At 32.3% G+C, this 13,928-nt stretch overlaps 1 protein-coding gene across 4 annotated transcripts; it reads left to right on the top strand.

The window, feature by feature from the left end:
- The first annotated feature begins 3,509 nt into the window (after positions 1-3,509).
- Positions 3,510-11,553, top strand: LOC148608931 (cholecystokinin receptor type A-like). 4 transcript variants are annotated; one of them, XM_088541306.1, is made up of 2 exons: positions 3,510-3,604; positions 10,120-11,553. In XM_088541306.1, the coding sequence occupies exon 2, from the start codon at positions 10,308-10,310 to the stop codon at positions 11,472-11,474; it is 1,167 nt and encodes a 388-aa protein (XP_088397432.1). In that variant the 5' UTR covers positions 3,510-3,604; positions 10,120-10,307; the 3' UTR covers positions 11,475-11,553. The 4 variants fall into 4 exon arrangements, with proteins under 4 accessions (XP_088397432.1, XP_088397434.1, XP_088397435.1 ...); XM_088541308.1 differs by lacking the exon at positions 3,510-3,604 and adding an exon at positions 3,998-4,265; XM_088541309.1 differs by lacking the exon at positions 3,510-3,604 and adding an exon at positions 5,070-5,284.
- The last annotated feature ends 2,375 nt before the right edge of the window (positions 11,554-13,928 follow it).

Raw genomic sequence — 13,928 nt, 5'->3', positions numbered from 1 at the left:
CTAACTATAGATGTACAGCATCTAATTTACATATTCGTTTATGATACATAGATGATTAATAAAATGATAAGAACGTGGGAGTATGCACATGACATAACAATACATAAAGTGTCATTGACATACATTACAGCATCAATAATGAAATTTGTACAATATTTTAATTTTTTTTTCAAGTGTTATTATAAGTGATGCTTCATATACATAAGTGGATCGTAATGAGCATCGTCAATGTATCATATATATACAATTTTGATGAGTGGTGCTGGATAGGGTTTAATAATTACAACCTCGGTCAGTTCAAACACATGGAATGTATAGGATTTGAGGAAATTTTGTAAAACTCGAAGTTTATCCGATGTGTTCAGGGATAGAATACTAGGTTCTAAAATGTTTTGAAAACTCCTACTTAAGATTTGTGGTCCAAAACTTTTGTGAAGGAGTGTAAAGTTATTACTTTTGAAGGATCGAAAATGAAGATTATTTGCCTTTTTGCAGCTATCTTAAAAAATATATGAAGCGGTATATCTAAGTGACGCTGTATGGAGCTCTTTTTTTAAAGAGTGATGTTAAGAAAAGGTCCAATCCGACTGTTTTATTTTCTGATTGTGGATTATTCTTAAATAGATTATCTATAAAAACCCGTTTGCAAGTTTTAGTTAAACAATGTTAAAGACTCTTTAAAAAAAATGGTTTTTTTTATATATCCTACGTTTATAAGTCAGCGCGCTTTCTAATCCTCTGGTTTTATCATTTCCTATGTTTATAAGTCAGTGCGCTTTCTAATCCTCTGGTTTTATCATTTCCTATGTTTACAAGTCAGTGCGCTTTCTAATCCTCTGGTTTTCAACCAATAAATGACGGATAACTGGTTGTCTATTTACTTGCAGGCTCGTTTAACAATATCTCTGTTTTTTTTTAAGGTTAAATGCTATTTTTTTCTGTCTCACCAACCTGAAATGTTGGTGTAAAACCTTTAATACTACATATTTGTTTGGCGATCACCTGTCATTAGCTTGCACACAAAAGCTCCGATGATCTGCCGTATCAGCGTCATGTTTCAGTCAAGTAAGCTGTCTTCGATATAATTTCTTTCCTTGTGATAATATCTAACTGACGTCTGATTCTGAGATAGTTCCAAGTCGTACTTCCTTCATCAGCATACAATTTATTTCAAACTTATCTGCCTTCTCATCAGTTTCATGACTAAAGTATCATATCACAACAAATGGGGCAAGTTGATAAAATAACAAAAATTTATAATAATGAACAGTTAAAATCAATTATAAGGAGGAACCTGTGATTTCAGATAAAGAAGATAAAATTGGGACAGTTATACTGAAGTAACAATAATTCTACCTAGTTATTGATGAAGACCTAAATTTTAAATGATGCTGAAGTAGAATTGTTCTATTTGGCTCACTTGCTATGATTTGTGAAAGTCACAAAACCATCCTTTTCTTTTATTTTACATAATCAATTTCTAGCTATACTGAATCTTGTTCAAATATAAGGAGAATGGATATTATGCGTATGTCAAAAAAGATATCAAACACATCGGGATGAAAAATGTCAGCTCAAGGCCACCCATTGGTCTGTTTTGAAACGCTACGCACAACGATTTATAATGCCTTAAATGAAACTGCCCGCAGGCATTAGCATACCAGAACTTGTGCAAGGTCACAAAGATGCGAGAATGACTTCATCGAAGTGGACAAAGCTGTAAAAAGTTTACAGTCTACTGAAATTAACTGGCTTACTATTTAAGTTCCATTTGTCTTTGCCTATTTTCTTTCTGTGTAAAAGCAAAATATTGCTTTGTTAACTTACAATATATACCCCTTATATAAAAAAAAACGTGATAAAAATAATCAATCTATTCATCTGTTAAATATTGCCATCTGTAATAATACCAGAAAAAACTAAAACCAACAAAATTATCTACATTTACAATTGAGAAACACGTTTTAATAATAATTGACACTAATTACCAAGAGGAAATATTTCACTTCAAGAACTTTTTTTTTTTTTAAATTATCAGCAATTTTTCCTATCAATTATTTTCAATTTAAGATGTTTCAGATGTACACTTTGTAACATATGTTTACAGTTTCAAGAGGCATTATACCTTAACAATAAAGATTTGCTTTACTGTTAATAAATCTTAACTTCTTTAACTACTCTTAATTCCACAGATAAACACACATAAAATACAGGAAGAAATAGTTGTGGGTGTTTGTAACGTTGGTTTGAAAGGTAAATTATAGAAACCAGGATTTTAACAGTAATCAAAAGAATATAATTCATGGATAAAGACTGGAAAATAGACACACACAACAAAGAACGTGAAATAACCAAAATAACATATACAAAGAAACATAAGTAAACCAGCATCCCGGACTTTACTAACATTTAGGAGCAGGGACCAAGTGCACTGGTAGGGTAAGCGTCCTATAATTTTCTAGAATCACCCGCCAAGTGAAACTATAATCATGAGAAAAAAAACATTTAAAGTTGACCTGCGTTTTGTCGCTTTCTTAAAAAAAGACAAACCTTACAAACACTTTGATAGTATTTTCTGTAGGTTGTGAGCTATGAATGATAATGCAATAACATCTCTGCGTTTTTGTTCTTCGTAGGCCCCATGTTATACACACTTTGCTTGATTCTTAGATGGAGAATTATAGGGGATACGATACAGACAAAATTAACAATTGATTTTTTTTTCTGAAAATTCGTGGTGATCGAAGTCAATTTCAACATGCTCTTCCTAAATATGCAAAGAAAAATATACCTTCATGACTCATAGTGCATTTTAATTGAAAAAAAAACCTGTAATATATCTCATTACAGAATAATGGAACGTGACTAAAATCATTCCTTCATAATTACATTTACTGTACATATCATTTAAGTACGAAAATCTGCTATATAAGTGATGGTCTATGAGTCGATGAAATACATCTTCGAACTATCTATGTATAGGCCACGCTTACAATTAAGTGGACTCATTTTATTGATCACTGTGTATCGCCTTTTTACTATGTACAACCTAAATATTATAGAAATAAAATAAGGCAGACATATGAATTGTAATAATAAGATTTGAATTTCCCTTTTTGATTTTTCAAGGACGTGTAAAAGCGTTGACCGGTCCCACATTTTACAAATGAAGCGCTTCTTTGTCAGAGACATCTGAATTTTTAATTACAAATTAAACGTATTACAAGCGTATTTCGAGATTCTTTGTATAATTTTTGGATCACCGTTGTCGTTTTTAGTATTTGTTCCAACAGTTCATTCATTCAACGGTTTTACTACTACATTATATGTAGTACAATAATACCATTGTACAGTTATAGCCTTTCTTATGTATAATGTACAGAATAATCGGTGATATGTTTTTTGCCACATTCTACACGTATCTTAAGGTTAAAAAATACATTTCACAGCCATGTGTCAGGGTAACTTGTAGTAGGAATAGCTATGTTAATTATAATGGGTCATTTCCTATCAAGGACATTTAACAGTTAAAGCGGTTACTTTGATTATTCATATATTGTTGTTTGTACATATAGGAAGGAAAGAAATAACGTCAGAGTAGTCGGTAAGTTTGACACTGATTTATATTTGAAATGGATTTTTTTCGTTTTATTTATACGTAGACAACTCACTAGGGCATGTGATTTGAAATATTTGTTAGTTGTTTTGAGAACATTTTTACAATAAAAATAAGTACTTGGTCACACTTCTTCACGATTTTGTTTTCAAATAGTACAACACAAATACGGAAATGTCATTTAAACAAATACTTTCGCTTTGTATAATTATCAATGAAGCCTTATTAATATGAACAATGTATAAAGATCTGTAAACACATGGGGTTCTACTATTATCACATTAATAATGTACATTCCTGTTAATTTAGCACTTTCGTTTGGTAGATTCTATTAAGTTATCACAGTAAGTTAAGGTTCAAGAAATTGGAAGTACTAGTCATTAATTTTCCGAAGTATTATGTCGATGGTTGTGTGCGTTATATTGCTACTGTCCGGAAGATTTCCGAAAAGTAAAGGATTCGGATATTACAATATATAGTATAAATCGAAACGTTATAATCATGTATATTTAGTCCTGTATGATAAGATGAGATATAAATTGTATTGATGTTGTTAAATCGACACATTACAATGGATAAGTGTGAAATGCAATGGATTTGAATTAGGGTTACAAGGACATGTGAATGTAATTACCTATGAAATTGAATGGTAAGTGGCGATATTACAGTTTTTCTAGTTTCCCTACAAGCTGATCTATTCAAAAAAAAAAACCAACTAGTAACGGATCCAGATATTTACAATGGTTGGAGGAGGCCAACCCGGAGCCTCATAGTTCTAGTTCAGAAAATTGAAAAATAAGCATTTTAAATACATAACAACTTGTGTAAATAATACAATGTTAAATAACAAGTTTGCTTGATAATATTATGAACTATATTGCTTTCTGAGTACTTTTCATTTTTTTACATAAAGAATATAATATTTATATAATATAACCAGCTGCTCCGGTGGTGTAATATCTATTTTACCAGATTTATTTTGGACTTTACTTGATTTTGGATCGGAACAGTGTTCGGTAATTTTGTTGTCACCCTTTTTAGAACTAAATTCAATTTCATTTGAGGGTCAGGGTTAACCAGGGCCCCTTGACTCCACCTTGTACTGCCGGAGGCAATTTTGAAAATAATACGAAAAGTGCAAGTTTGAAATATTTCAATTTGATTTCGTCTGGCGGCATACTTATCAATATATAACATATCTTAGTACTTAATAATAATTACGTTTTACTTCGTGTAGATCATAAATTAGTAGTAAAAAGTTGTTCCTAAATGTAAAATGTCATCTATTCAGACTAAACAAAGAAGTAAATTAAGATGGCCTTGATAACTACATGTATCCATTTACATGTATGATTTGATTTAAAACGAATGCGTAGAACTTCACATATATCGTAGCTGAAGGGTTCGAGATAAATATACGACATTTAAACTTGGTCAGTTGTTTTAATATCTCACCTTTGGCAATTAGTTAATTTAACCATCTTTACGAATCAACAATGATACAAATGCTCAATGGTATAGCAGTTGTTCGTTCTATTTTATAATGTTTCCATTGTATCATATTTATTGTTGCTATATATTCATTACTTTATTATCGATAGTATAATACAACAATTGTAAGATCCATTAGTGACTTAGCTTCGAATTCGGAACTATTGTTCTTTATAGGTATGTATGTAATCCCCAATATATTGGTGATGAAGAGCTTCTTTCTTACAATATAGTAATAGTTAGAAATTTAGTGCATGACTGTTACCTTTATTACATTGTTTGTCAGGATGATCTTCTACAACTGTTAAGTCCATGAACAAAAGGATTAATTAAAAACAAAATGGATCAAAAGAAAACCAGAAGTTAATAAATAATTTGAGACCCCCCCTCGCCTGCCCTCTGAAAGAATACAATTAGGTATACACCCACAGACCTCGGGTCACATTACTAAAAATACATTTTAGTACATGCTGTAATTAGGATGTGATTTTAAAAGTTACGTTAACTTTATATGATTTAAAAAAGTTATGTTAACTTTATATGATTTTAAAAAGTTATGTTAACTTTATAATGTATTGTTTGGGATGATATGACATTACACACAAATAGGTACCGACATACGGACATAAAACTTCATTCCTTCTTTGTTTACTGGTTATGAAATGACAATAAGAAAATAAAGTACTTAACTGCTGGAGGTAAATGTTTGTATGACATTTTTTTTCACCTCCGAATAACCAGAAATAATTATATATATATATATATATATATATATATATATATATATATATATATATATATATATATATATATATATATATCACTTTCTATAATCAGGTATAAGATCGTTTCTTTAAGCTAAAACAATTATTACAAGGAAACATTAGATTCAAAATGTCGTGTCATTGATTAGAGATAAATGGACCTTTGTAAGAACTGAAATGTAGGTAAATGGACCTTTGTAAGAACTGAAATGTAGGTAAATGGACCTTTGTAAGAACTGTAATGTAGATAAATGGACCTTTGTAAGAACTGAAATGTAGGTAAATGGACCTTTGTAAGAACTGAAATGTAGGTAAATGGACCTTTGTAAGAACTGTAATGTAGATAAATGGACCTTTGTAAGAACTGAAATGTAGGTAAATGGACCTTTGTAAGAACTGAAATGTAGGTAAATGGACCTTTGTAAGAATTGTAATGTAGATAAATGGACCTTTGTAAGAACTGAAATGTAGGTAAATGGACCTATGTAAGAACTGTAATGTAGATAAATGGACCTTTGTAAGAACTGTAATGTAGATAAATGGACCTTTGTAAGAATTGAAATGTAGATAAATGGACCTTTGTAAGAACTGTAATGTAGATAAATGGACCTTTGTAAGAACTGAAATGTAGATAAATGGACCTTTGTAAGAACTGAAATGTAGATAAATGGACCTTTGTAAGAACTGAAATGTAGACAAATGGACCTTTGTAAGAACTTAAATGTAGATAAATGGACCATTGTAAGAACTGAAATGTAAATAAATGGACCTTTGTAAGAACTGTAGATTATTAATTTCATTTTCGATATACTTGTATTTACTTTACAACAGATGTAAGTACATGTATGATGTTGTCGACTCAACAGAATATAACATGAAAGGATTTAGAAGAAGAATTGACAATTATAATACAACTCCATTTGTACAAAATTACACACATTTTGAAAACAGTTTCTCGTCAAGCCGAAAAGCCTTTCGCTAGGCTTATCAATAATTCAGACTTTTCAATTAAGTTAACTTATAGAATTTAAATGTATCATTAATTACAGATCATATAAGGATTTCTCAAGTGAACAGTCAATGGTTAAATTGCTAAACATATGCAGATAGTGTGTTTTGTTTCCATCGCAAATATCCTTCTAAAATAAGTGTATACAGGTCGGGATTTTTTTTGTATCCTCTAACCTCGAATATCCATTCATATTAAAATACTACCACATCCATTATGTGGCTGTTTTTTTAACAATATGTAAAAGAAAGTAGGATCGAGTGTGTGCCAGACAATATGACACCACCGCTTGGCTGAGAGCCAAGCCTTGGACATCACCAAGGGGAGTTAGAGCCATACACTATAACAACACGAGGGGGATGAGAGCCAGACACAAGAACATCAAAAGGGCTGTACGCTGTCGCTATCCTGTTTCGATGTACATACGATCAATTGTTCCTCATTCAGACACTTCCGTGAATTATGCTATAGTTTATATATATCGTTCATACTGTTTAAAGGAATGCATGTTGATGTAACTAATAAGCCGATAGTTAGTTTTTGTCAATAAAGTTACAGAGCAACAACATATTAACTGCTACTAAGAGTTAAAATGTTAATCAGAACGTGCTACTGACAATTGTTATGACTTCAGTTATACAAAGTTTATTTTTAATGTCATTTTTAATAACCAAATAGATCCCGAAAGAATCGCTATATACGTCATACGTAAGAGATTAGGGATGTAGAGTTTGGTGTGTCGAGGACAAACAACTACATATTAAACTGAACAATTCCCATGGGGTGTGTTACTCACGTACATGTTAAACTGAACCATGGGGTGTGTCACTCACGTACAGGTTAAACTGAACAGTTCCCATGAGGTGTGTTACTCACGAACATGTTAAACTGAACCATGGGGTGTGTTACTCAAGTACATGTTAAACTGAACAGTTCAAATGGGGTGTGTTACTCACGTACAGGTTTAACTGAACCATTGGGTGTGTTACTCACGTACATGTTAAACTGAACAGTTCCCATGGGGTGTGTTACTCACGTACAGATTAAACTGAACAGTTTCCATGAGGTGTGTTACTCACGTACATGTTAAACTGAACAGTTCCCATGGGGTGTGTTACTCACGTACAGGTTAAACTGAACCATGGGGTGTGTTACTCACGTACATGTTAAACTGGACAGTTCCCATGGGGTGTTACTCACGTACAGGTTAAACTGAACAGTTCCCATTGGGTGTGTTACTCACGTACATATTAAACTGAACCATGGGGTGTGTTACGCACGTACTTCGAGCGTGTTTCTAATTCATGTACCGAGCCACATGGCTGGAAAATTGACAAAGAATTAGTTTTTAACATTTATCGTTATCACTTAGTTGAGACGTGAAGGTCTCAATACATACTTTGAATCAAGTGATGTTTTTAGTTTCAAATAATCTTAAGATAATAATTAACAAGAATTATGAATGAAACTGACTGATTCATTCCTTCCTTCGGTAATGGAATGCAGGTCGTGTTTGAAGTTTAATCGAACGTGGCAGTGGAACATGGAAACGGTACAATTCAAAATATGATAATAGTTCTATAAATTTGAATTGCAACACAAAAGCATTATTGACTACAACCCCCCCACCCTCCAAAAAAAAACAACACAAAAACAAAACAACACAAAACAAAACAAAACAAAACAAAACAAAAACAAAAAAAACAACAAACCACTTTTGTGATCGGAATATTCCGACAAATCTAATAAATTTGAAGATTTGCGTCAGAAGACAAAGATGCTTCAACTTTTGCTTGTTGAAAAGAGTAAACACTGGTCTACAGTGGTATACAGTGGTAAACAGTGGTATACCACTTTTACCATTAAAATGTTTTTATGGGTAAATTGTCCAAGTAAGACTTACAAACCACATTTCTAGAATTGTCCATAAAACAATTAATTTCTCTCATTTTACTGGCTAAATATCATTGGTCACTTAAATGTGCCAAGTTCGTAAATAAGTGATTCATTCCTGGCTCTTGTACAAGAAGCAGACAGAATACTGCACGTCGACCATCCAAATTATTGAAAGGGTATATTGTGATTATTATCATGTATTTATGTTAAATATACTTTCTAATTTCAATGTTAATGAACTGTGACTTATCAGAGATATAAGTGATGCATCTACCAAAGAAAGTTCAGCTCATTCTGTGATGTGCTGTAAACGAGATCGTTGTTTTTTACGGAACATCTATTTCAATTATTATCATACGGTAAGAACATTTGTTTCCAAGCTTACAACACATAGTTCATTAACTTCCTAGTGTGTTACACATGTCAATAACGACGAGTTTCTACCGTTCTTCTGTATTTTTTTCGTTATTTTTTGTGTCGCTCTTTGATGAATGAATTGTAGAGGAATCTTGTGTCTGTGATATGACATAGAAACAATTTTTAAGTAATAAAATATTCATCTGTTCACATGAAACTTGATATAAAAGTTGTCATTTATAACATTGTACTAGTTACCGTGAGTACACGTTATTGTAAGCCTTAGGCAGATTTCACTTTATTCTTGGCATTTTAAACGTGTTCAACGCGCGTACATGATCTCTCCATTTTTTCGGACAAACTACCGCAACATGGTATACAAAATTGTCATTAATTTCATTTAATAATACAGTGTACCGTGGGTGGTAATTGAATCTATGTTTGGTCAGCATTGCATGGCTGAATTTTACGTGCAGTTGTTTTGATCTTGTGTCTTTTTACATTTGACACAGAAACGAATTTGTGGCACCTTGCATTTTTTTTTCAAATTCTTTCGTTAAATAAATGAATTTTAAGATTTTAAGCTCTGTAGAAGAGCTATTATACAAATTGCACTCATGCTAATTGACCTGCTCTTCTTGTATATGCAATGGTTTGCCAGAATGTAAAGTTGACGTGTACTTGACATTTTTGGCATTTCGACATTTCCTGTATAGTAGTAATGAGAATGGTTTCTAACATTTTGTCATTGATAATTTGTACGAATTATAAACTATCTTATAACACAGTTGTTAAAATAGAAGGAACATGAAAGTTGTAAAATAACAATATGAAGAATATAATAAATCGAATCCTTACAGTTTGTTTTGCTTGAACGAACGTGACTTAATTACGAGGAAGTGTTGATTCAATTGTGGTAATTGTTTCAATTAACATACAAATAATTAGTGCACAATGGAATAATTGAATTTCTCTATCATTAACAGGTTATAGATAACTGGAGGATGCTGATACTTCGGGAGGAAGTAACGAATGACAGTTAACAATGTGGTAAAACCGGAACTGTTTTTGAAGGGAATCTTTATTTTAGCGACAGTTTGACTCGTGCAGTTGAGTGCATTACTAAACGATTGTCGAATAATAAAACACAAAAACGTTCTGATATTATAAGAAAATGGCAGAAAACAAAACAGACATATTTTTGACTTTGGCGGATCTTAATGATGAGGAAACTAGTAAAAGAACATCAGCTATAGTTTATTTGTCTATTGTTATGGCGCTAGGGATTCCTGGAAACTTATTAGTAATTATAATATATTTTGGAACATTACGTCGCCGAGATGGCGCTCATTGGATGTACATCCGAGCTCTAGCCATTACAGATTTTCTGGTGTGTGTAATTGCTATTCCATTTGAGTTGTATCAACAGACTCATCAGCTTACGTTTTACTCAGAGTCAGGTTGTAAGACGTTTAGATCTATCAGTGTACATTTATCTCTCATGTCATCTCTTGTTCTAATTGTTATGTCCGGTAACCGTCTGCGGAGGGTTTGTCAACCACTCAAGAAACAAATGACTCCAAAACAGGGACTGCTAAGTATTGCCATTGTTGTTTTGATAGCCGCATTATTCTGCTGGCCTGAAGGTGCCTTAAGTGGTATAAGTTTAGAGGAATTACCCAACAATCTAACAGGTTATGATTGTAGTTTCTCAGACAGGTACAAGAAAGAGAATTACACAATGGTGTATAGCACATTACTTTTGACGGTTTATATTTCTTGTATGGCTGCTCTTGTTATTATCTACGCCATTGTTGGTCGAGAGGTACTGAAACGGGCAAAATTACAGAATGCAAAACGTAAAGTCTCCGCCCGTATCGCAGAAGTGACATCGTGTGAACACGCTGTCCACAATGATTCTGATACTATCGACGATAAAACGGATTCTTCAGATCATAAAACAATACACATCGAAGTCATATCAAAGTCATATAATTCATCAGATCAAAACGACAACAAACCCAAAAGGTGCAAGAAATGTCAACGCAAAACCGACTCTAATTTAAAGGCGTCAAAGCGTGTGACAAGAATCGCCTTTGCAATCAGTATATGTTTTATAGCGAGTTATCTGCCTTACGTTGCGGTAAAACTAAACGCATCTGTAGCCAAGGGGAACTTTGTTGTGACTCCTTTGACAAAGGCAGTCTTCCCAATCTTGGCTCGAACGTATATTCTAAACAATATAATAAACCCATTATTGTATGGATTTTTAGATCCAACGTTTTTACAACATTGTAAACTCTTATTCAGACGTGTTTTCTGTTTAAAACCAAAGCTGTAACTTTTTTTCTGTGAAAACTTATAATTTCTATCATGCGGTACTAAAAAAGACAATTAAATGGTATATTGGAACCAGAAAATATTAGTGGTTTTCATTGATGTGCATGTGATTCAACAGTACCTACTAGCGGGGTTTGGGTTATATTAGTATATGAGCTATGTGCAAGGAAGTAGCTAATTTGGATATTCTAATATCAGTTTATAGCGATTTTTTATTCTTTTTAAAATATATTAGAAGATTAATATTTTATTAATTGGAAAAAAATATCCCCATTACTTACTACTTTCTACTCTATAATGTAGTAATTTTGTCTCAGACTTTAAAACATACAAAATCCACATTAATAACTAATATTTCAAGAGAAATAGTAATGATGACAAATTAATGACAAAGTCAAATCAAGTTGATTGCCCTACCATAAAGCAGAAACACAGTACTTAAATATCAATAACCCTCTTTATCAGATCTGTTATTGTCATAACTTTACCAATCTGTAATTAATATGTAATTATAAAAGTTACAGCATCATATGACGCAAAATGACTTTAATGTATTTGAAGGAATTCATAATTCTATTTCATACATTATTTTTTTACATACGTTTTCTTATCGAATGTGCCAAACTTTACTTTTTACAGATAATATCATTATATTAAATGTAATATAGACATTTATGTACAGTATGATACTAGATGTATTAATATTGCTGTCAGTATTAAATCAACTCACTTGTATTGTTATATTCTAGCAATTGACAACAACATAAGAAAGATGGACGACGAATTCCCAGAAATAACAAAATCCATACTTTACATTACAGTATAACCCTGCTTGTAATCATGTCTTTATATTTATGCTCCGATTCCTTCATCAGAGAGATAATGTATATGTAATTATAGACAATATTTAAATTTCAACATATGTTAAACTAAACAACAAAAATCACTTGTAAAATTTAACTGTTAAAAATGAAATGGAGAGCTTAAAATTTATCATTCATCCAAACAATTAGCTTCAAACTGAGATAAAGAAAATACAGAGTTGTCTTAATTGTGAAAAACTTTGAGAAAGAAAAATAACTGGTTGATATTTATCGGAGTGTACATAACAAGAAATTGATACTCCAGCAGTGTCTCGCAGGAATTTTGGCAACAATGTTAAATACATTTAATCGGAACTCTTTCTTTTGCCACAGACTCAATTATTAATTATTTTAGTATCTTGTTTTAACGACAAATGGGAAAGCAAATGTAACAGAGAGAGAGAGAGAGAGAGAGAGAGAGAGAGAGAGAGAGAGAGAGAGAGAGAGTAATCAAGGGGAACTAAGATTTTAGCGAAAATCAAAAGAATGCAATCCAGGGACAAAGACTAGACATGGAAAACAAACAAACACGACAAAGAACATGAAGTAACTAAAATAATACATACAAAGTAACAAAAGTAAATGAGCAACTCGGGCTCCACTAAAAACTGGGAGCATAGACAATGTGCACTGGTAGGTGTCTTCTTCTTTCTAGAAACAACCGTCGAGTTGCGGATAAAAAGTCAAGTCCGAGGTAGAAGAAAGAGGAAAGGAAAACTATGACACGATAAACAAATTAGTTTTCATGGTGCAGATGGATAAACCGTGACAATCCACGAGTTCATGACGACGACCATATTCTGTAGTGCTGACTTCAATCTTGTAGCAACATAACCCGGTTCCAGAAGCCTATTTGTAAGAAGTACGAAGTCTAGCGAGATACAAAAACTCTGCGTAGTTACGGCAAACTCGGCACAACGTATGAGGTGTGATATGAACACTCCATACGCAGGTGTTGAAGGGATGTTGTCACACATGAAAGGGAAGTTGACAATTATGAATGAAAAGTCATCACGTTTGGTCAATAGTTTTCAATAAATGTCGTTAAGATGACATGAAAGCAACTCATTGCATGTGCCACCCAAGTTTGGTTGAATGACTATTTAGTGTTGAAACCATACCGTATAATCAATTAATTTTAAACTTCATTTTTGAGCTTATAACATTAAATGGCTCATTTAGACTTGATCTTTCAATAGCTGCAGGGCGGAAGGATAAGTTTCCTTCTGCGTAATTTGTGTTGTTTAAGTAGCTTTTTTCATTGATTTCTCCATCTCACAAAAATAATTTGTATGGAATTTATGGAATGAAGGCTAATAATAAAATTACCGAACTGATAAAATCCAGGCAATAGTCAAAATGAATAGTCTAAAAGGAAAGTCCGTATATCAAATGGCAATATCAGGGTATAAACCAGAAAGATGAAAAACCACCGTAATGACAATGACTTGGTACATGCATTTCAAAATGAAAGATAAGTGATATAATGCATATATTGACTATTTTAATGTTGTGGTATTGATTTAGTTTAAAACCTTGCACGTTGACACTATTTTTATTCTATTTTATGATGTGTCTTTTGATGTTGTATA

This window comes from Perna viridis, chromosome 8 (genome assembly GCF_037379345.1).
Source record: "Perna viridis isolate PV_CMFRI_1.1 ecotype Kerala chromosome 8, ASM3737934v1, whole genome shotgun sequence".
Lineage (NCBI taxonomy): Eukaryota > Metazoa > Mollusca > Bivalvia > Mytilida > Mytilidae > Perna > Perna viridis.
The sequence above is the reverse complement of the archived record's forward strand: the minus strand, read 5'-3'. Positions and strand labels throughout refer to the sequence as shown.

What these genes read in the sequence shown, in the direction of transcription:
- LOC148608931 (XM_088541306.1), top strand. Translation starts at nt 10,308, where the DNA reads ATGGCAGAAAACAAAACAGACATATTTTTGACTTTGGCGGATCTTAAT.